The 23741-nt window shown below is 41.4% G+C and overlaps 1 protein-coding gene across 2 annotated transcripts in view; it reads right to left on the reverse strand.

The window, feature by feature from the left end:
• The window catches only part of Myo3b (myosin IIIB), a 370163-nt gene that overhangs the window by 340699 nt on the left and 5723 nt on the right, over nucleotides 1-23741 (reverse strand). For both annotated transcript variants that reach the window (XM_042694123.1, XM_042694122.1), the window contains exons 3-5: nucleotides 17634-17738; nucleotides 17311-17410; nucleotides 13205-13281 (exon numbers count right to left, since the gene is read on the reverse strand). In XM_042694123.1, the coding sequence (XP_042550057.1) occupies nucleotides 13205-13281; nucleotides 17311-17410; nucleotides 17634-17738 (282 nt within the window). The remainder of the gene's footprint in view (nucleotides 1-13204; nucleotides 13282-17310; nucleotides 17411-17633; nucleotides 17739-23741) is intronic.

Genomic DNA, 23741 nt, shown 5'->3' on the forward strand with positions numbered 1-23741 from the left:
TTTACAATATGGGGGTATGCTTGTGCTACGCATATTACTACTGAGTAAGGTCCTAAGTCGTTGGGTTTTGAGATCCAAGTCTTACCATGCAGCTCAGACTAGCCTTGAATTCACGTGTCAGGATCTCTCCTGATCTATGTAAAGCTTTATAATTTTCAAGTAAGCATCATGAGTAGAATGTCACACAAAGTGGGTAACATTCCTATGCAAATGAGCTATATAGCAAACCATAGATTATGAACAGGAGCATGAACAGGATGGCTGGAATCTTAGGAGATGTTACTGCCAATACTTTGCAGCAGGAGTTAGGGTTTATGAAAAGACAGGGGTTGCTGGCTAATGCCCCCATTAAGAAAGAAGAGCTTCAGCCACATAGCAATTGTTGGGCTGCTGGTTAATGAAGCATGTCCAGGTTGCTACCTTGAAATGTGAATTTATGACTCTTCTGGTTGCTTAGGCTACACAGCTGCTTGTTTTAGGAAAAGGAAAACCACAAATGCTGGGATTTGTAGCAGAATCTATGCTCGGCCAGCTTCAGTGCCCATTGTCAGGCATTGTTTTATCCAGATGGGGGCTTCAGTGTCCCAAATGCCATTCCTAACCACCTTGATTTCCAAACACGTTCCTTTGGGAGGAGAACTAGGGACAAGATACAAATGTTGCTGATAGTTTCACTCAACTACCCTTTGGCTAGGCTTGGAGGTTTTCATCCATTTTCCTGGTTGCAGGGCAATGGTTCTGGATCCCCTAACACCTCCAGAGTCCTTCCTTCTGCTCCCACCTCAGCTTGCAGGGCGTCTGGAGGACTTGGAGCTGGTAACCCAGCTGCTTCACACGCCCCATCTCCAGAGGCCACGTGCCACACTCAGGCATGGCCAGCTGAGAGGCGTTCAAGACAGGGGGTTACTTCCTCAGCTTCCCCGGTTTGTTTTCACTGGGGAATGGAAGACAAGTAGAGATACCAGGGAGGACCAGAGCTTCTGGCTAGAGCAAGGATATCCCAGAGCCCAGGACCTATGTTTGGGCTTTTCTGTCCCCTCATGGAGAGACTTTGACAAAATGCTTAGTCTCTCTGCCCCCTTTCCACCCTTGCCCAATGACCTCATTCAAAGCACAGTCTACGTGAATACTAGCTACCCAGCTTTTTCTATGGCACCAAGTGTCAACCACAGGCGCCAGAGAGGTGTAGGTGTATGGGTAATATATCTTTGGCTTTTCTTTAACATCTTCTGCATTTTCTAAAATGTCTCCAGGGACTATGCATTATTTCTATCATTAAAAACACAGCCAATTTTTCATTTAAGTTTTGTCTTGAGAGTGCAAATACTGGGGATTTTGCCTTGAATTTCCTTCTTCCAAGGTATCTTGTTAACTGCTAGGATTCTTTATCCCTAGCTAGAAGGTTAGAGTTGTGTCTTGGTTTTAAAACTAGGGTCCCAGGAGATTAATATAAGACGGAAAGAGTCCCTTTCCCAACAATACCACTCTCTACTGTTAGCACGGGAGTGAGAACCACTTTTCTCTCCTCAGGCCATTACTGCCTCTTATAGGAAACCACGCACTAGCCAAGCACCAGGCTCACCCCTGTCATCTTAGCTACTCAGGAGGCTGAGATCCGAGGACCCAGTTCAAAGCTGGTCCAGGCAGGAAAACCTATAAGACCCTTATTTCTAACTGATCAGCAAACTCCAGTAGTGGAGATGTGGCTCAAGTGGTAGAGTGTTAGCCATGAGTGAAAAGGCTAAGGGAAAGCAACCTGGTCCTGAGTTGAAAGCCCACTATTGACACACACAAAAGAAAAGCAAGCAGTAAGGGCCTGAGGGAACAGCTTGTTTTCACCTCAAGCCTTCACTATCTCAGATGAACATCTGGATTAGGCTAGATGACCAAGAACAAAACTTGTCCACATTCACAGCTCCTGGACTTGGAAAATCTAGATTCCCCCAAGAAGATATTCAATCTAAACCTTTTATCAAATCATACATCCAAGAACTGCTGGGCTGAAATCTCCTGTAACAATATGATCTTAACCAATGTCTCCAAGCAAATAATATTTCAATATGCTCTGCTCTCCTAAAAATAATTTATCAAGCTTAAAATATAATAGGGCTTCTTCAGACTATTATTTCTTCACTAATATTTCTAAATGTTATTAAAAATGTAATTAGGTTTGCCTTCTATATTCTGACTTTTCACCTTAGAATCGATCATGCAGTCCTAAATTATAACCAAAGGTCGAGATTAAAATTTCATTCAAGTACGCTGGCAAAATGCTGTTATCTCAAGAGCTAAATTCAGCTAAATAAGAGGCAAGGCAAACAGACCTAAAGCTATTAATCCTTGGCTGACCTTGAGGCCCAAAGTGCAAGCAATAGACTGGTAAATAAGATGGGCTGAGAGGTAAGAAGGCAAATAGGATCTTAATTTTGCTTACACAACTCATGCAGAATAATTGAAAATGGTATTGATCGGAAAGATTTCTAAACAGAACTGCTCTGGAGTCAGAATTTCCAATGATAACTATTACATTGGCAACTGCTTTCTGCCAGTTTTATGCTCAAATATCTTGCACTGTTACAAGCTGAGATACTGAATAGATGGATGAAATCTCCTCCCCTAGGATGAAATGTAACTTTTTTAAAATTTTATTTATTTATTTATTTATTTTAATTTTTTTATTGTGAAAATACTGTACAGAGGGGTTACAATTACATGGGCAAGATAGTGAGTACATTTCTTATCAAGTATTGTAGCCTCCTCCTTTGTTTACCCTTCCCATCCCTGCCCAGCCTCTCCCCGCCCCCTGAAACGTAACTTTTAAGGGAGGATATTTAAGACCTTTGAGGTTTTTTTAAATAAAAAGAATGTGGTCCAGGTGAACCAGAATTGATTTTTTAATATTCTTTTCATAAAACATAGGACTTAATCTATATTTTGTGCACTGAGAAATTGCTAGAAATAATTTAGACCATTCTTAGCAACTTCAGAAAGGACTCTAATTAAAATGTGATGCTCTACAAGTCTTTTTCCCCCAAAATTGTTACACCCAGCTTAAACCTTTAGAGACATATATAATCAGGGTCAAACTGAAAACAAAGTAAAAGCTTGTTCAACCTCAGTTACACACCATGGCCTGTGGAGGTGAAGCAGGAATCATTTCAAATTTGAGGCTAGTACACACTAATGTTTCTATCTAACAATAACAACAACAATAATAACTGTTTATGTCTAAATCCCCAGAAACTCTGGGAAATGACCCCTTTCCTTCCTGTGGGATAAATCTCTTCTCAGAAACAGACCTGATGTCCATATATTCTCCCAAGCGAGGCAGACCAGCATGGCAAACTGTGTCTGTGTCCTTAGGGGCTCAAAGGACTTCTGATTGGGTACACTTCCCTTGAGGCTGAAGTGACCTTAGTGACTTACTACACTTTATTCCACAGAAGAGAAAACTGAGGTCCCACGTGGGGAGTTGGTTGACCCGACCAAAGTCACAACAGATTCAAAACCCGAATCGTTTGGGAACCGTGGCTCCCCAGCACTTCCCACAGAATGAGGCTCTTCCTGGGGATTCTTGCAACAGAAGAAAAGACCACCATGGGTGGAGTGTGGCAGCCATGGTAACTTCCATGCTGTGAGCTGATGATGTAAGCATTAAGGAGATGGATTTCCTGCTGTGGCTTCGCTCTACCTCTCCCCCTTCCTGCCACCCCTTTTCCTCTGCCAGGTATCATTGTCCATCCCCAGAGCACTGTTAAGGACAGGATGAGGAGGGAATCTACAACTGAGGCCCTTCTAGAGCCTGTTAGGTCAAGTACCCACTACCCCAAGAGGAAGAAACAGAAAGATTAAGACCTTTACCCAAGGTCACACAGTAAATGGGTGATAGACTCTGAAGCATGAGTCTAGCATAGGAAACCAATGAGGGTAAAAAGTGGGGGGGGGGGGTTTCCCCCCCATGAATCATCTGAGAAACAGGAAAGGAAACAAATCACACAGAATACCCCAATAATCCTGCTGGGGTACACCCCTCCAGCTAGCTGCGAGGAGTCTCTGGTTTCCATCCTGGGCCAGGACATTAGCCCCATGCAAAAAACAATGTCCTTGAGAAAGTGACATCTTCCTAGCAGAGTGGCTCTGTTTAATTTTTGAAAACTAAAAAGCAGTGGAAAATCCCTGGGACACAAGCAATCTCCCCACCTCATCTGCTTCAGAGTCACCTCCTCACACCGAATGCCACCTCCTCCCCCCGCTCCCCCTTGGCTTTCTGTTGACTGCTGAAGGCCCATGGGCCTGGATGTGAGATCCCTTCCATGGCTGAGCCCCTGTCCCTTGGTCGGGCAGCCACAGCGTCATTGGCACCCAGGCTGCGCTGGGGCTGACTCCACCGGAACAGGATAAAGAAAGAAGACAACACACGCTCTGACTCTTCTCACCCCCCACCTCCACTTTGCAACTAAGTTAGGAGCCCAGTCTGGAAAGTTCTCCCAGGCTCCTGGAGGCCAATGCATTGACACTGTGTGGTGCTGCGCTATGTGAGGCCTCTGCTCTGGCCTGGCACGCTTCTGCATCCCGGACCTTAGTTCTCAGATGGGGTCCCTACACTTAGCCAAAACGAGGTTTGGGCCTGTAGGGCCGACCCCACCCTTTCACTGACAGATGGCATATGACTCAACTTTCCCTGTAGAGCTCCAGCGGAGGGAAGTGGCTCTTGCCGAGGGAAGGGTGGAGATAAGCCCGGAAGCCTAAGATCAGCTGCCAGGATACCCAACGTCTGTTGAGGGTCTGTCCCCCTAGATGGAGCCTTTCACTTGGTTTTATGGCTGTTGCCCTCACTAGGGCGCTTACTACCTGGGGCATGGGCCCACACACTTTCACCACCTTAGTGTATTTTTACTTCAGAGGCCATTCTTCTTTTCCCTTCTTGTAGTTTCAGTTCTCCCTGTTTTACTGGTCAAAAATAATCAGATTTGCCTGAGGTCAATCATCCAGATTTATTTGACTTCAAAATTTGTGCTTTTAACTCTTTATTTCCCCCAGAATGAAGCTATATTAAAAAATAACCGAGCCACAATAGATTTATTTAAACAGTAAATGCCAGATCTAACAGCAAGGTTCAAATCTCCTAACTTCAATCATGAAGAATGTGACTTTTCCAGATTCTTCCCTTGGGCATTAATTATACTGTGTTAAAATGCTATGCTCTCCTCAGCATATGAATATGGAAGTTATCAATACCAAAATGAAGTTACTTGTGTCTAAAGCTGGTAAGGTGGGAGACCATGAAGAAGTGGAACTCAGGCATTAGAGCAATCGATGCTAACCAATCCCACAGGAAGCTTTTTCCAACCTTCTGCTTGTTACATGGTTCACACAAAGATGGCTAGCAACATGAAGACAGCTAGTCAATTGCTAAAACAAAGTGTCTGTCCTAATGATGGGCATCAACTTCAGGGGAAAGCCTCTATAACCAGTCTCTGTCTTTTTCTTCCTAGGGATCAGACCCTGGGCCTTGAACATACTAGATCAATGTGCTACCACTGAGCTATATCCCCAGCTCTTTGTATATTTCTTTCTTTTGTCTTTAAAAGCTCTCCCAAGTCCTAATCCCTTTAGATATGCTTGCCTACAGGCTGTTTTGACATGAATATCTACAATTGAAGTTCTCTATTCAACCAGAAAAATTTTTTGTTAGAATTGCTACTTACATCATTCATTTTAAGATAACATCAGAGAGGATACATGTTCTTATTACAAATAAACAACAAATAAAAACACAACTACCAAGATTCATCAAGATTCATTAGTAGAACATGGGTGGCCACAATTAAACAATTCTGACAGCTGTCAATTGTTTATGCTTGTAAGTGTGATCTGAGGATCACTCTTCAAAGCCAGCTTGAGCAGGAAAGTCTGTGAGACTCTTATCTCCAATTAAACACCAAAAAAGCCAGAAGTGGAGCATAGTTCAAGTATTAAAGCACTAGCCTTGAGCACAAAAGCTCATGGACAGCGCCCAGGCCCTGAGTTCAAGTTCTAGAACCCGCATTTTAAAAAATCACCATAATATAGTTAGTGTAGTAGCTAATAATGAGGATACCTGGGTTCAAATTCTAGTGATATTGCCCAAGAACTTGTCCACTGACAAGAATGGTTACATTGTATGACTTACTCTTTTTATCTAAAACATTGGTCTAGCTTTATGTCTTTAAGGTTGGTTGTGTTGATTATAAATCAGCTAATACATATAAGGCACTGAGCATTGGCACCTAGAAAGCATGTAGTAAATGTTAACTCTTATTTGGGTTCCCAATTCGTTGGCTACAACTAAGAGAATAAAACAGCAATAACAACAATAGCAGCATTTCAACACTCTAGTGTTTTGTGGCTTTCTCAACCTTCAAACACAAAATATCTCATTTGTCAATTCTATCCCTGGCAGTACCAAAGGAAAGAGCATTATTGTATCACTTAGCTAGGAATGGTATAATTAATGGAGTCAAGAGTAGTTGCAAAATGCCTGTGATATTTCTGCACTGGTGTAAGCAGGTTGTCATGGCAACTATCCCCTGTCAACGACCCTTTGCCAGGCAGAGACACCCATTTTGGGAGCCGTCACAGTGCATCTGTTCTCTGCTCAGCTGATTAGCTCTTGTTTGCAACAACGAGCAGATGGAAGTAAAAAAAAAAATAAATGAACAAATTTTCTAAAAAAGAAGCAAATGTTTATTTTATCCATAAGTCTGTTTCCCAGTAAAAAACAGACTGTTTGCTGTTATCCAAAGATGGTGAGTAGATTGGGTCCTGACCATACAGCTGCCTCTTGCATTGGTGGGATTACAGAGAGTAGTCAGGCTGTAAATGATGTGCGATGGGGTCCTTCACCTGCATCTTTTATAATGATGTGCCTCAAACTCCAATTTCAAGCATCCATCCCTCCACCTTATCTCTTAGTGTCTCCCTGTGCCCTCTATCCCATTCACCTGACACTCATCTTCTTCACCACACCCCTCATTACAAATGCAAATTAAATTGAAGGAGCATGAGAATTCTTCCCCTCTCTTCATGTATGTTTATGCATCTGTGCTTGCTATTCTCATGCTATGTGAAAAGCAAACCACCCCACCGTTTGTAGGGTAGGTGAGTGGATTTGGAATGGTTTCTCTCACAATGATTGACTGATGCCATCACTGAGGCTTGAAGTCAGGGTGTGGGCACTGTCACGTAACTGTTTTGCTCAAGGCTGGTACTCTACTAATCGAAACACAGCTCTATTTCTGGCTTTTTGGCTGGCTTCGAACCTTAATCCTCAGATCTGAGCCTCTTGGGTAGCTATGATTATCAGCTCATCAGCACCGGGCTTCTCCTTCACTTCTTTTAAGCCCTACTTTTCTTCTTGTCTAACTGGAGAACACAATCTCCTATTGAGAGATATTGTAAGGATGAAATAAAAGAACATAATGAAAAATCACCCATTACATTCCTCACAGTTCCAGGTTGTCAGTCCCTCACCAGTAAATGAATGTTTCCTTCCTCTACCCTTGTTTATCACACACCATATTCAAAATATCTGACACTCAGCTGGCATGTGACACCAACCATGGAAAAAGACTCGGGAACTGATCTGAGGCTCTCTCCTTGCCAGAAAGACTTTGTCCCTGTAGTTGCTGGACAATTGGGAGGTCAGGAACATCCCAGGCAAAGACACAGAGCGTCTCTGGTGATTTAAGTACAAACACTCTGGACCACAGCCATTTGCTATTCAGAAATTCATTAACATTTTAATAGCCAGCATGGCCAGGCCAGTACACACCAGCTAAATACAAGGCATCTTGTAAACCATCTATAGTATCCTCAATAAACACAATAATGGCAACAGAACTCATTTTCTTAGATTTCAGTTGTAAATTCATTTTAATTCTTCCCTAGCTACAATGTTGTGAAAACTGAGGGTTAATATCAGTGATTCCTAAGCCCCTGCCATCACCACTGATAACTACACAGACTATATCCCTTTCACTATCCAACACAGCATTACCTGGCAGTTGCTGGATGCAAATATTGGCTGAGCAATACTCATATTGACAGTGGGCATGACTATACTAGAGATCTCTTTCTTCATTGAGTCATAGAATATGAATTCTATTCACCATTACCCACCTGTCCACTCGGAGTCCATGGGCATGTGGCTTGGCAGATCGATTCCACAGAGTCACAATGTAATCATACTAATTGGCATCCTTGAAGATATTTACAAAATAATATTTGTAAAACTTCTATGCTAACATGGAATACTATTCTTTCTGTTGTTTAGTTGAAGAAATCAGCTGTCAAGAAGCAGTGGAGGTAAGAAGGAACAATAAACATAACTAATAGATTGTGGAGTTGTTTTTTTTTTAAGGGAGCTGGGAATGTAGCTTGCCTAGCATTCAGAAGACCCTGAGTTTAATCCCAACACCATAAAAAAGACAGGATATCTGGGAGACAATAAAATTGATTAAAAACCAATATGCATGTAAATGAATATTTACATATTTACATCACTAAGGAGAGGCCTTTTTTTTCTTTTTCTCTTGCACTAGAAATGGAGCCCAGAGCTTCCTGCTTGCTAGGTAAGTACTCTACCACTACCATGGAGCTACATGCCCAACCCCAGATGCAAACACGCAAACAAAATGTCACAGGAAGTGCTTATCACCTTACCAAACATCACAGAAGATAAGAAAGAAAAAACAGAAAGAAAGAAAGAAGAAATGTAAGTGCTTGGCCAGACAATAAGACAGAACAAAGTGTTGAGGCACATATGAGAAGATAAATTGGTATGCTTGTTATAATCATAATAAATCATGTCTGCCTCAAACATTCAATGTGATGTGTGTGTGTGCGTGCACGCGTGCACGTGCGTGTGTATAAGCAAACTGCAAACTCTCTAAGGTAACGTGCAAGGTAACATGCAGCCCTGTAGGTTCCAAATGGCTGGCTGATTACCTTGGAAACTGGAATGATGTACTACAAAGGAAGGGTGCTATTTGGAGTGGAGGATGCTGTGATATGTTGAATTGTGTGGCAAATTAAGAGAATATATTGGAGTTTTCACTTCCAGTAACTGAGGATATGAACCTATCTGGAACTGAGGTTGTTGCAGATCAAACTAGTTGCATTATTATATTATTAATATATGCTACTTTTACATTACTTTGCACATTAACTTATGGTACTGAAAGACAGAATCTGGGCTTCAAAGCTGGGGTTTTAGCTAAATGATAGAATGTTTGCCTGGCATATATAAGGCCCTGTGTTCAATCCCCAGCAACACTGAAAAAAATATCTGGAGTTTTGATGATTTTATTGAGCCACAGAATCAAAATATGGAACCATCTACCTGTGCTCTTACTATATGAAAGCAATTTTCTATTATTAAAATTATTTTGCTCATGCTAATCTGCTAAATACGTAGTTTCTGTATTACACTTTTACCTTTCCCTCTTAAGATAATCTTCCTGTAGTCACAGTATGCTGCTAATACATTTAGTTCATAAGAAGAATTATACTAATCATGACTTTCAATCTTTCACTTTGCCAGGCAATTTCTCTTCCCAGTACTATTGTTTCAAAGTATGAGTACACTCTAGAGATCATGAGCGCATTCTATAGAATTCTCTACTGTTGTAGCATTTTCAACTTCAACACTGCCCAGATGAGGCAGGCAGAGGAAATACACAGATACTACTGACATTAAGATGGTCCATTTGTGCTGAGCTTTGAGCTGCCCAGGCAAACCCTAAGTCTTGACTGCTTTTCTACATGTGATGGTGTTAAGTTCACATTCCATTAGCTACCAGGTTTGCAGGACAGGCTATTTGAATTGAACATTTCAGTTACTCAAGCTTGTGAAATAATAATGGGAAAAAATAATGATTTAATTTCTTAAAAATAAGATCAAGGATCTTTCTCTTTTTTTCTTTTTTTTATTCTGTGTTTCCTTCTTGTCAGTTGTGAGGCTTGAACTCAGGGCTGGGAACTGTCCTTGAGTTTTTTTGTTCAAGACTAGCACTCTACCACTTTGAACCACAGCTCCACTTCCAGTTTTCTGGTGGTTAATGTGGAGATAAGAATCTCATGGACTTTCCTGACTGGCTGGCTTTGAACCTTAATCTTCAGATCTCAGCCTCCTGAGGAGCTAGGATTACAGGTATGAGCTACCAGCACCTGGCATTTTCAATCTCATTTAAAAAATAAACATAAAGGTCATCTGTTATGGTTTTACTTCACTGGCATTAGTATTATGTACACTGTTGCTGCCTATAATTCAAATCCAATTATTCACACAAACCAAAGGAAAAGCACTCTACGATCAATATACTGTTCAGGCCACCACAGAAAGACAATGCTAATCTGAACCATTACTGATTAATTATACTTTCAAGGATTGCTTTCCTTGAAAGTATAAGTATATATTGCTTTCCTATGAAGTATTGCTCATAGTAGAGAGTTTAAGTACGTGTTAAATTGAACCAACAAATGAAGGGTTATTCCTATAAACATTTTTTCTGTTCTGAGGCTTGAACTTAGGACCTGGGCACTGCCTGTGACATTTTTCGCTCAAGTTTAGTGCTCTACCACTTGAGACACAGCTCCACTTCTGGCTTTTTGGTGGTTAATTGAAGATAACAGTCTCACAGACTTTCCTCCCTGGGCTGGAACTGAACCACAATCTTGAGTAGCTAGCATTATAGGCATGCGCCATGAGCACCTAGCTTTCCTATAGGAACCAAAAGAGAAGGCTTAAGTGATTCTCCATTTGGAAAAATTGTGAGAATGATTCAGGCCAAGAACTGCACCCTAGATCCCAGAGCAGAGTAGACAGGAACATGCCTCCTGAGACAACTGATTCTGAAAATCAGTTTGCTCCGATTAGAACAAGAACATTGTTACAATTTGACTATGAAACAGTCCCCACAGGTTCCTATGCTGTATGCTGTTTCTCAACTGGTAACACTATTTGGAGAGATTCTGAAACTTCAGAAAGTTGGATCAACCTGGGAAAAGTAGGTTGGGGAGGTGGTGATGGGGACCCTGGGAACATCTTGTCCCTGTCCCCTTCCTGTCTCTTTTTCTTTCTGCTTTCTGTCTGCTGTGTGGTGAAAACTTCCTCCACACATTCCCACCACCATGATGGAAATTCAGCCCAGCACATGGGGCCAAATGACCATAGACTGAACCCTCCAAAGCCATGAGCCCAAATAAGTCTTTCTTCCTTTTAGGTTATTTCCTTGGGGGTGTTGATCAAAGAAACACAAAAGTAACTAATAGAAATTCCATCTTTTCTGTTTTCCTTTCAGAACAGACTAATTAAGATCCACAGAGAGATGTACTGTCAGTGGCTCTGGCTGCATCCTCATAGTGCCCTCCAAATTCCCCTTAGCTGTGTGGCTTATTTAACAATACATCTATCCATCTCACAGATACTGTTTGAGCACCCACTCCACATGCAGCACTGTACCTCAAGCTGGGCATCCCAGTACCACCAGAGCTCCAAGTTCATGGAAGACGTGCCACCAGCACTGTTGGTGCTGTGGTGACAGGGCACGGGTGGTAGGTGCATAGCTGCAGTGGAACTTAGACACAGGATCCTCGGTGCTAGCCAGAGACCAGAGAAGATCTCTGAGGGGAGCTGGCCTTTGAGCCAAACTTAAAGATTAAGGAGTAAGTTTCCAGAGCTCTGAGTACTATTCCAGATTATGTAAAAAGTATATCAAGGCTTAAAGAATGACACAATCCCTAGAGATAGAAGAATGGAGGAGGAGGAGGAATGAACACGGATTCTACATCATCTGGATGACCATTTGCCATTAGTCTTAGTGCCCACATACTATGTGTTCTAAAGTTGGGTCCAGCCAACAGACAATAGCACTTGGAGGTCACAGGAAGTGCTGTTTGAACAAGATCATGCTAGCAGAAATAGCCAAGTAGGAGGAAGACTGGATCACCACATGGAACATAGTAGTAGGTATGCCAGACTCAAAATAACCCATGCTGTCATGCTGTGGAACATGATCAACTTGCAAAGGACAAATGAGACTCACAAGACAATGTCATTTGTTTCATTACACTTCTGGCTTGAGTGTTTCTGGCTTTGTAGTTTTTTCCACAATGCCTGTATTTGTGTTAGTTTTATAGTTCTATAGTACAAACAAGAAGTTCATATGTAGTATCATGCATTTTAAACCTTTTTAAGAAACACTTAAGATTTAAGTAATCACTTAAGTAGCATTTGTTTTTCTTTCAAATGGATCTTGTCTATTGGGTTTGTTTTTCTTTCAAATGGGTCTAGTCATTACCTATGACCCAAAGAGAGGGGCCATGGACTGTGGGAAGCCATGAAGAAATTAGAGCAGAGATTCATGAGAACCAATTGCTATGGTAAGGGACCAGTTTGGCTGGCACACAAAAGACCGCCCATGTGAACAACCGGGAATGGAAAGACATCTAGGGAAGCTGAGCATCTACTACGGTCTCTTATTTAAAGAACCCATCTTCTTCCTCCTAGTAAACTGTTTGCTGGCAAAGGTCAGGGTACTGTGTAATCAAATGCTGACCTGACAAGCAGAGGAGAGTGGTATTTGAGGGTATGGCTCATCTAACTGGAAAGCTCCCCAAATTTCTACATGCGTCATTTCCCAGAGACTTCTATGATGAGGCCAGAACTAAATCAGGACCAAATCCCATTTTACTGCAAAGAGCCAAGCCAACAAAGTACACAAGAGAAGTTGCTATGTACATGGTAACAAAAACCAACCAGGGCTACCGCATATAACTCTGCAGGATAGCTGGAGTGAAATGAGATGCCTCATCAAGCCATGTGTCATTGAGGCTGCATTTTTCCAAGGAAGGTGACTCTTTCTAATTTAGACAAACGCTGGCTGGACTTGCCAAGCAATGATCCTTGGAGAAGGCTGCCGCTCCTGGAGAAGGCACTTTTTTCTAATTGCATGATGGTAGGCTATGGGCTAGCTGCAATCTAATTCCACTTTTTGGAGAGCAAAGTCTTACTATCATTAGGCAAATTAGAATACTTAGCTTTCTATGAGGATAAAAATATTTTGTCTGCCTTGAAAAGTTTGAGCAACATAGGCTTTACCTATAAAATGGCATAGTAACGAGACATTCAACAAGTCCCAAGAACCATATGTTCCCTGCTCACCTCAGGAGCCATCCAGAATGGGGTACCAACTGACGTATTCCTCCGGAGACGCGTGCTGCTGAGTTGAGCTGAGACACCTGTAAAAAAAGGGTATCAGAATTCAGCAGGAAGCAGGGGATGATGCTATACCAGAGCTTGGCCATCTTCTCAATAAAAGCACAGATAGTATTGTTTTCGGTTTCATGCACCTTGTAGTCCCTGCCTATAGAAGGTTTTTATGGGCTAAAGCAGTCACAGAACCATGTAGAAGAATGAGTCTGACTATATTTGAATTAAACTTTATTTATAGGTGCTAAAATTTCAATTTCATATAACTTTCACATGTCTTAAAGTATTTTTTAGTCTTTTACCTAATAATTAAAAAATATAACAATCAAGTTGGAGATGGTGGTAGTGTATACCTGTAATCCTAGCATTGGGAAGCCTGAGGCAGAAGGATTTCAAATTTGAGACCAACTTGGACTACACGGATGTTTCAAGGCCAACCTGAGGTAATAGGAACTCATCTCAAAAAAACTCAAATATGGGTGACATTGGTCAAGCTGGATTGTACTCATATGGACATGTTGAATTGAAACCCCTTTGTATGACTATTTAAAGCTAACAACAACAACAACAATAATATATACTATATATATAAATATTACATATACATCTGTATATAAACACATACATGTGTATATAAATATATATTACATGTATTCTATATAAATATATACTATGTAAGTATATATTTATTAGCTAAAGTGCTATACAAAAATAGAAGATGGGGCATATTTGGCCCTTGAGCTATAGTTTGCCAAACCCTATACTGGAGCATTTATCATTCTATCTATTAGAACTTTCTTTTTCCCTAATGACTATTCCTACCCATATCACTACAAATTTGGAATCAGAAGAAAAATACCAACCACTGGGATCAACCCAGAATACCTCCCTCTTATTATTCCCCAATCATTTCAGGTGGCTTCTTTGTGCAGGCGCTGCAGCTCGCAAAGGAAGATGACTGGCATGTGTTATCTATAATGGAGCATCGGTGTCGACAGTAAAAGATTGCAGAGCCTTATCTTGCCTAGAAGCTCAAAAAGTTGGCAAGAAAACATTGTTTGTCAAATGGAAAAAAGAAATTGACAGTAACATTATTATCTAAAGCTCAACATTAAGGACTTGAATTTTAATGTAATTCCAATGTCATCTAACTAGCTCTCTTCTCCATAGGGAGAAGAAATAGGGTAGAAGTAAAGCTGTACCTATTAGGAATAAGAAGACTTTCTTTCCATCCCAATTATGCCTTTTACTAATGAGATGACTGTTTCCATTTTTGGGGGGGGAGGCGGGTTGGTCATGGGGCTTGAACTCTGGGCCTGGGCACTGCTCAGCTCTTCAGCTCAAGGCAAGCGCTCTACCACTTGAGCCACAGTGCTACTTCTGGTTTTCTAGTGGTTTATTGGAGATCAGAATCTCACAGGCTTTTCCTGCCCAGGCTGGCTTTGAACCATGATCCTCAGATCTCTGCCTCCTGAGTAACTGGGATTACAGGCATGAGCCACCAGCACCCAGCAGACTGTTTCAATTTTGAGCCTCAGTTTTCCTGTTGCCAAACTTGGATTAAGGACAGTAGTCTCATTTAACATAGAAGATTCTTTTGTTGTTGTTGTTTTGGTATGGTTTTTTGTTTGTTTGTTTTGTTTTTGTCAGTCTTGGAGCTTGAACTCTAGGCCTGGGCACTGTCCCCAAGCTCTTCAGCTCAAGGTGAGCATTCTACTACTTGAGCCACAGTACCACTTCTGGTTTTCTGGTGGTTAATTGGAGATAAGAGTTTCAAGGGCATTTCTGCCTGGGCTGGCTTTGACTTTGATCCTCAGATCTCAGCCTTCTGAGTAGCTAGGATTACAGGTATGAGCCACCGGCATCAGGCCAACAAAGAAGATTCTTGCCAACTGCAAATAAGAGAACAATAATGTAAAGACCTTTACAAACATAAGGCATTATTTTACTATAAGCAGAAGTGTAACATTACCTCTTAGATAATGACATTGCCACAAATGCTATTGATAACAAGAACTTAGAAGCCTGAACCTTGAGGAGCTTGTTAGCAAAGGGCCACCCTTGAAAATATCAGACCTGGATATGCCAAGAACTGAGGATGGGGGGGGGGGGGGGGCGGTAATCTGCTTCCTCTCTGTTTCCTCTCAATCAGAAAGACAAAGATGGGTTTTATTGTTGTTGCTGCTATTATTTTTAATTTGTTGTTTTGTCTTAAAACAGAATGTTGATATGCTGACAAGGCTGACCTCAAACTCCTGGGTTCAAGAGATCTTCCAGCCTCAGCCTCCCAAGTAACTGAGACTATCAGCACTCACCGCTACACAGAGCAAGACAGCTCTTTAAACTCTATTTGCACAATTTCTTATTTTACAAAGTCCCCCACTACATTTTTGGTTAAAACAACTCTTTCTCTTTTTTAATTTCTAGAAATTTCTTTCGCAGTAACTAGACCGGTAAGTAATTTACAAAACTGGTAAATGAACAAACTAGTATTAATCCCTATCCTCATCCCTCTAGGCTATTTCCCTCCCAACCTCACATTTAGTGCTTTCAGGATCATGTAGAAAACACATCTTTACCCTCCATGCCACATAGTATTGAAGCCATAGCATTCTGTAAGGTCTGCTCCTGGATGGCTAGCAGACTCCACCCTCCTCGCAGCAAAGTCTCCACCCAGTACCTGCGTTACCTAGGCAACTGGGACACCTGGAAGAGATCACATCTACATCCGCTGAGGTCACATCTGAATTTGATGTGGCCATACCTTTCCCCCCACCCATACCCTAGATAAGGCCTAGCCCAGGCCCAGGCTCTCTCTCTCTGTTCTATTCTGGCTCTCTCTGCTACCTAGCTCTCTCTTTGTTCTTTTCTAGCTCTCTCTGCGCTCTCTCTGCTCTCTCTTGCTGCTCTTTTCTGGCTCTCTCTGCTTTCTCTACTCTAGCTCTTTCCTCTCTCTTTCCTCTCTCTTTCCCAGCTCTCTCTCTTTTGCCAGCCACATGGAGTGCCAACCTTGCCTGGTCCCAGCAGGTCTACTGAATAAACCTACCCCTTACCTGAATACCACGTGCGTGGTGCAGTTCTTACTCTTTTTAAAAACCTACCTCTTTTTAAAAACCTAACACATTCCTGTGGAGAGATGAGTATAAGCCTTAAATGCAGTGACTCCTCCGTCATTTTTCTTTGTTTTCCCCCTTGTGGACCAACACGACTTAAAATGCATTTATTTTTAAATAATTTCTCCTGTACAACTGATTTAGAGACACATTTTCACACAAATTCTTCCTTATTGATAAAATAATGCTTACTCAAAATCATCAATTTTGTTTTCACTCTAACATATTGATAACATTTTTGAAAAGTGTTTTATGTGTTTCTCATTACTTGTAACCATAAGCCTGTCTTACTAACTAGTCTTGAACTCATTAAGCAGATTAAACCATCCCATATACCAGAAAAGGCAGGCTATTTGTTGGTTTGCACCTATCATCATATGAATGTGTCCAGAAGATGTTTAATATCTCTGGCCTCAGCAGATATTGCCTGCATTTCTTCCCAACTTTCTAAGTCCCCTTCACGTTTCCAGCTCAACCAGCCTCACATGTGACAGCAATCATCACAATTTAACAAGATGTTAGCTGCTAGACCCAAAGGACTATTTTACCTTCAGCTCACTGGGAATTGAGATGCCTAAGGCAAGTGAAAGTCATTTGAAAGACCAAACTGCTTTCTCTTTTCATATGCAAAAGAAGAGATGACAAAATGCAAATCATTGCCCTGAAACAAGAAAAATCTCACCAGAAAAAGTAGAAAGTTTCTCTTTTCCTATCAGGGTTTTTTGCAACACTTTTATTTCTTTCACAAAATTGCTTTCAAAGCTAGAAATCGATGAACAAACAGCATCTCCTGGGGTGGTCCATCTGGTAAGGCCCCCCTACCCTCCAGCATGCATTTCCCTCAGCCTGTGGTATAGACAGGCCCTAGTCTTCTGAGATAGCAATAAATTGTCCCCTTTGGCTAAGCTGTACACATCAAGAAAACAAATGACATACAGTCATTACCAAAGTCAACGAGCTTAACTCCTCCTTCTGTTGTCAGAAGAATGTTATTTCCCTTCACATCCCGGTGGATGATTCGGTGGTTGTGCAAATGCTGGAGGCCCTGCATGGTGCCCCACCATCACCACAGGACAGGAAAGAGAAAGGGGGAGAGTTACACACTTATTTTAAAGCAATTACCCTATGACTACATAATCTAATCTAAACACACATTTGGCTACCCCTTCCTGCTATGAATAATCCTTGAGTTTTATAGAACAGTGGCCCCGGTCATGTGCGATGGGGATCTGACAAGTGGTCACCCCCAGCTAGATGGATGTTCTTACCAAGAGGGCTCCATACAAGATGTAGGAGATCAGGGCTTCGTCCAACCTCTGGCTGCATCTGAGGAGACCTTTGACAAGCTCGGTGACTGAGCCTCCGTTGCACAGCTGTGAGAGAAGGGCAGCACAGAGACAGGCAACAGCAGAACCCAAGCAAAAGACAAACTCAGAAGAAAGCCCATTGATGACTGGCTCAAAGTAAATTTGCAGAGCAAAAATCTTAGCCTGGAATAAGTAGAGTTCAGGTTTGCATAAGCCAATTACATACAGCTCTTTGTGTGTGTGTGTATCCACCTGTGAGTTTGTGTGTGTATGTGTGTGTGTGTTCCTCATTCAAGCTGATGATTTATGAGTAAAAGTGCACTACCAAAAAGCTGACTTTTTCATTGTCAAAGAAAATCTAAAAGCCCAAGTTATCATTTAGCAATCTAAAAGAAAAGGCTTATTAGTAATTATGGTGACTTATTGGATATTTTTCACCTTATGTACCTATTGCCTATTTTTTTTTTCAAATGTGCATTTTGAGGATGAGAAAGGACTGGAAGAGCAAGATGGATGTCCTTGATACTTGACAGGAAATAAATTTTAGTGATTTCCAACATTCTTGCTTCTGGGCCAGCATTCAGGCCTCAAAAACTCAACCAGTAGCTCTTCTAGAGTTGCCAAAGCTTGGCAGGTTTATGGGATGGAGCTGCATCATCAGTGCATTTGGTGTTCTCATATTTAACTTCAGAATCTCAGCAACGTGAAGCTTCCCCATTCTCTCTCTCTCTCTCTCTCTCTCTCTCTCTCTCTCTCTCTCTCTCTCTCACACACACACACACACACACACATTTAAAACATCCTAGAAAATTATGATCTGTATGTTGCTCTTTCTTGTATAATGTATATAACAGAACAATGAATACACAAAGCAGGCATAGTCTGCTTTCTCAGCAATTGAAGGGTTTTCTTTTTTTTTTATTATGAAAATACTGTACAGAGAAGTTATAATTACACGGGCAAGATAATGAGTACATTTCTTATCAAGCATTGTAGCCTCCTCCTTTGTTTCGCCTTCCCATCCGGTCCTCCCCCCCCCCAACCCTCCTCCCCCCCCACCAAAGTTGTAAAGTTCATTTTCGACGTAACAACTTGTACGTCTCATTGTTGCAATGGGTCCACCTGTATCCCTATTTAAACGATTTGTTTTTTCCCTTCCCCTCCACAAATTATAACAACATCAAATACAGTGAGAGCAGGGGTTATACTGTTGGGGAGGGACACACAAAGCAACAAAGAAATAATCTTATAAATGTGTTAGAAACAATTGCATGAAAGAAAAAAACATTTGAATATATATCTTAGGGTTCATTTCCCTAACATCAACTTATCTGACCTTTTCTGCTTGACTCAGACATACACTATTTATTGCAAATAAAGGAAATTATGGGACCTATGTTTCTTTGGGCCTGGCTTACTTCACTTAATATAATTTTTTCCAAGTTTTTCCATTTCCTAACAAATGGGGCAATGTCATTCTTTCTGATGGAGGCATAGAATTCCATTGTGTATATATACCACATTTTCTTGATCCATTCATCTACTGAGGGGCATCTGGGTTGGTTCCATATCTTAGCTATGGTAAATAAGACAGCAATTGAAGGGTTTTTAATGATATTTTTCACTAACTGCAGAAGTCCATACGTCCATGTGTGGGTTTGCTATGAGCTATCTCAAATTAAGGGATTTGTAACTGTTTTAAGAAAGATATGTAAATATCCTGAAATTGCACACATCTTGGATTTTTCTGAAAATTCAGAGCCACCCTTGACCTTGAAATGATTTAAAAGTCTGCTTTAGAGACTTAGGTTCTTCCCTGAGGCTTTGTCTGAAATTTGGGCAGAGTTAACCCATGAGCAGCGGGTGGGCCTCTGTTGAGTCAACTGGCTTTTCTGACTTACACAAGAAAGCCTGAGGGAGCACTGATTATAGCTTTCCTAAAAGAGGCACCTCTTTATCAAGATAATAATGCATTAGGATCTATTCAACTCTAATTATGGACACCTGCAACATTTTAATAAAGGAGGAGCAGAGTTTTTGTTTGGCATGGGTATCATCACCCTCTCCCAACCCCTGTATGCTTAGCAGATACCTTACACAACAACAGTCGAGATAACCTGGAATTCAACTGCCACGTTTGTGCCAGTTAAGATGCTCCCACTGACAATGTGTAACTGAAAATATATAACATAGAATTAGCAAGTCTTTAAAGCTAGCATAAAATTACTATCATGCAGGAATTCTTATGGAGGGACGGTCAGCAGTGAAATGCTGAAGACAATGATGGACCATTGAAGTTGGGACCATATTAACTGACCTGCTGATTTAACAACTCAACCCAGCAGTCATGTCCGCCATGTTGAACTGGCAGCATTTTGTCTTTGCTTGAGTTTAGAGGTTGATGTCCCCCAAAGGCCTACCTATGAAAGGCTTGGTCCCCAGGATAGTGTTATTGTGAGGTGCTTTTAAGAAGGGGCCTTAAGAGAAGTCCTCAGATTACTGGATATGTACCCTTAAGTGGGTTTTTTTGACCCTTACTCCATAGCCTCTTCCTCTTTCCTTTTTGCTCCATGCCCATGCAAGAAGTTCATTCCATCACATTCTGTACCTTATCAGTGGCCTGATAGCAATGAGTCTGCCTAGTAATGGACAGAACCTCCTTAAAGCTACAAGCCAACATAAACAAAACTATAAGCCAACATTTATCTTTATAAATTAATTCTCTCATGTGTTTTGTATAAAATCGAAAAAGACTTTAACAGTCTTCCAAAGAGCTCCAAATCCTTTAGATTCTAGCTATGTGTTTCATGTCTCTGAAAGGGATAGAGGTGAGTAGGAAAAGATGGCAGCCAGGGAATTGTGGCCTATACAACTTGAAGATGGCAGGGTAAGCTGATAGATCAAAGCCTGCCTGACAAGGAAATGGGGGTAGTAAGGAAGTAACATACCTGTTCAGTAAGGGCAAAAGAATGAAGAAACAGGATGAGACATAAGTCTGTGGAGTCACAAGCTTATAAGGAACAAAAAGGAGATCCACCAATCAGAAAGCTGTCTTCAAGGGGCCCAATTTCCCCTAGTTAATTCAAAGCCAATCTCTGTTTCCTCAAAGTTGGGATAAGATAGCTGAAATGGACTGAAGTGTCATCTTCCCGAGGAATGTCTATGCCATGTGCTGCTCTCTCTCTCTGTCTCTTTCTCCCTCTCTCTCTCCCTCTCCCTCTCCTCCCCCCTGCAATAATTCTTTTGTATTAAACTTTCCTATCACCTTTACTATGTTTGCATCTTGTCTGAATTCTCTTTCCAGACATAAGAAGTCAACTTAGCTGCCCTAAAGCTTTGGTAACAAAAAGACAAACAACCACAACCTCCAATGTCCTCTCTTTGTTCTCAATGTCTGTGACAGGCTAGATGTTTTATCTATCATTCACCACTCATACATAGACACATGAGTGACTAGGTGAGAACTGTGGAGGTAGCACATAACTAGGGAGTATGGTGTTACCAAAGAAGAAAGGGTGAATCTGGGAAGGTTAACCCAGCAGGAACAGCCTTGGAAATTCTCCATTTGTGGTCAGAAAGATAAGTGGGTTTGGGCACGTGGACAGGAAGAGAAAGAACATCCTGGGAAAATAAACACAGAGATATCATGTGCAAAGAAAGGAAACATGAACAACTGAGGTGTGTGTGTGTACATATGTGTGTGTGAGTATATGCATATGCATGTGAATTCTAAATGCTCTGCTATTCTTGGGACAGAAAGGTTCAAGCTCCTAAGGCAGAGAGATGAGAAAAGATGATATAGGACAGGGAATGGTAGATGTGCCTTGCTAAGGGCTATGAGCTATTAGTCTACCTTATTTCTATTACAATGCCATGACATATAATAATACAGAAAGTAAGCTACAGATGGTAGGCAGAAGGTCTGTCTGTTCAACTCTGAATTCTGGAAAGAGGACTCAGGCAGCAGATTGGAGGATGGTCAGAAGAGGCATCCTAGACACCAGTTATCATGTGAGATATTGAAGCAATCAAAGGAGTCAGGGTCAAAAGTCAAGTCATAGTGATAAAATCAAGGGCCCAGCTTGTCAGGCTCTGATGAGATAGGCTGGATGTAAATTTCTGACCAATGGAGGCAAAGTAGAGACAGAGTCTATGGATTCTGTGAGGCTGAGGGAAGTATCAAGGAAGTTATTTGCTTCTCTACAGCAAAAGGGGATGGGGTGTAATAGGAATGCAAGGATGATAGCTTCCTCATTGGACCATTTCCCAGCAGGCATGCCTCTCAGAGGCACATGCTTTCTTTTATTTTTCCTTCCTTCCTTCCTTCCTTCCTTCCTTCCTTCCTTCCTTCCTTCCTTTCTTTTCCTTTTGTGCCAGTCCTGGAGCTTTAACTCAAGGCAGGGCGTGGGCACTGTCCCTGAACTTTTTTGCTCAAAGCTCTACCACTTTAGCCATAGCTTCACTTTCAACATTTTGGAAGTTCACTGGAGATAATCATCTCACAGACTTTCTTGCCAAGCTGACTTTGAGCCACAATTTTCAGATCTCAGTCTCCTGAGTAGCTAGGATTACAGGCATCAGCCACTGGTGCCTGGCTGGTATATGCTTTCTTGAACCACAAGTACCTTACTGAAATTCTAGTTAGAGAAATTTAAATTAAATACTGAGTGATGATCCAAGCTAAAAGAACCTCAGAATTTTCTCCTGAAACTTCTTTTAAGTCTCAAAGTGTGTCCAGGTTTGTCACAAGGACCTCTTCAGTAATATTTTATATAGGCAGCCAACTTCTAAACTTTCCTTCTAACTCTGGAACCTAAGAAAGGGTTGAAAGCAGTTATTTGTCAAAAGGCTTAAAACTCAGCTGCAGATATAAACACAACAAAGGGATCTTACTCAGTTGGTGCCTTTTGTTCAGTAAATGTCAGAGTTTAAGAGCTGTCTGACTTCCCAGAATTCACAGAAACATGTAATTAAACTGCTCGGGGGCACCGGTAAAAGAAGCTGTCCTGTGAAGTTGATAAGCCATCCGCAAGGTTTTAAAAGGTCAGCCTGTGGTGTATAGAAAAAAGGGCTTTGGGCACTTGAATATTTTTTAAATGCAAGTATACATGGACAATTGTCTAAAGCAGAGTTATGTTTGGTGAAATGAGCTGAACATTTTTAAAGCTTGACAAGGAATTATATTTAAAAGTAGCAAATAAAATAATCCCTTCAGAATTATAAGAAGGCAACCAAAGCCTCCTGGCCAACCTCTGAGGGCTGACACATCAGCCCTTCCTTCCTGCCCACTCCTAGCAATCAGACTCTAATGCAGAGGTGTATCTTCACCCCCCCCCCCCCCCCCCCCGCCGGCTCCTCCCTATCCCTCAGCAAGGACATGTGGCAGCTGGATGCATATAGAATTAAATGAGCATTTTGCGCCAAACCATGAAAAACAGAACAATCATTTACATTCCACATCTATTTTCTAAAACAGCATTGAATATTGACACAATCACAGTATGTGTATTTAGTAAAATGGTTCTAATTTCAAACAATAAAATGTTCCTTATTCAATAAGCCATCAATTTTCCTCTACAGTATGAAAGAATGGCCTGGTACAACATGTTCCCCAGGCCTTTGTTCTAGCCCAGGCCAATTATTAAGTAGACTCGGCATCACTGTGTTGATTTGACCTGGTCAGATTGCAGAATAAGAGGAATTTCTTTGCAATGACCTTTTGTTCAGTAGACTGTCAAGGTCTTTCCAAAGGTGTTAGGTTTTACAAAGAACATAAAGCAGAGATCAAAGTCAACAATGGCCAATTCTCAGTAAATTCAGACAGCCTATTTTTCCTCTAGTATTAGGACAGATCATGCTTATCTCACTGAATACCAAGCCAAGTCATTGGTCTGTAACTAGACAAAGAAAAGCCATGCCTTGAAACCCCAGAGCTCTGATCAAAATGAGTAAAGGTAGGGGTACACTCCCTTCCACTCAGTTTCTGAGCTCTCTTGGGCCAAGCACACATACGCACAGCACATGCACGTAGAATGCTACTGTCGTATTTCAAAGCTCTTCCCTTTTCCT

The sequence above is a fragment of the Dipodomys spectabilis genome, unplaced genomic scaffold (assembly GCF_019054845.1).
Source record: "Dipodomys spectabilis isolate Male_0828 unplaced genomic scaffold, ASM1905484v1 ptg000174l, whole genome shotgun sequence".
NCBI lineage: Eukaryota > Metazoa > Chordata > Mammalia > Rodentia > Heteromyidae > Dipodomys > Dipodomys spectabilis.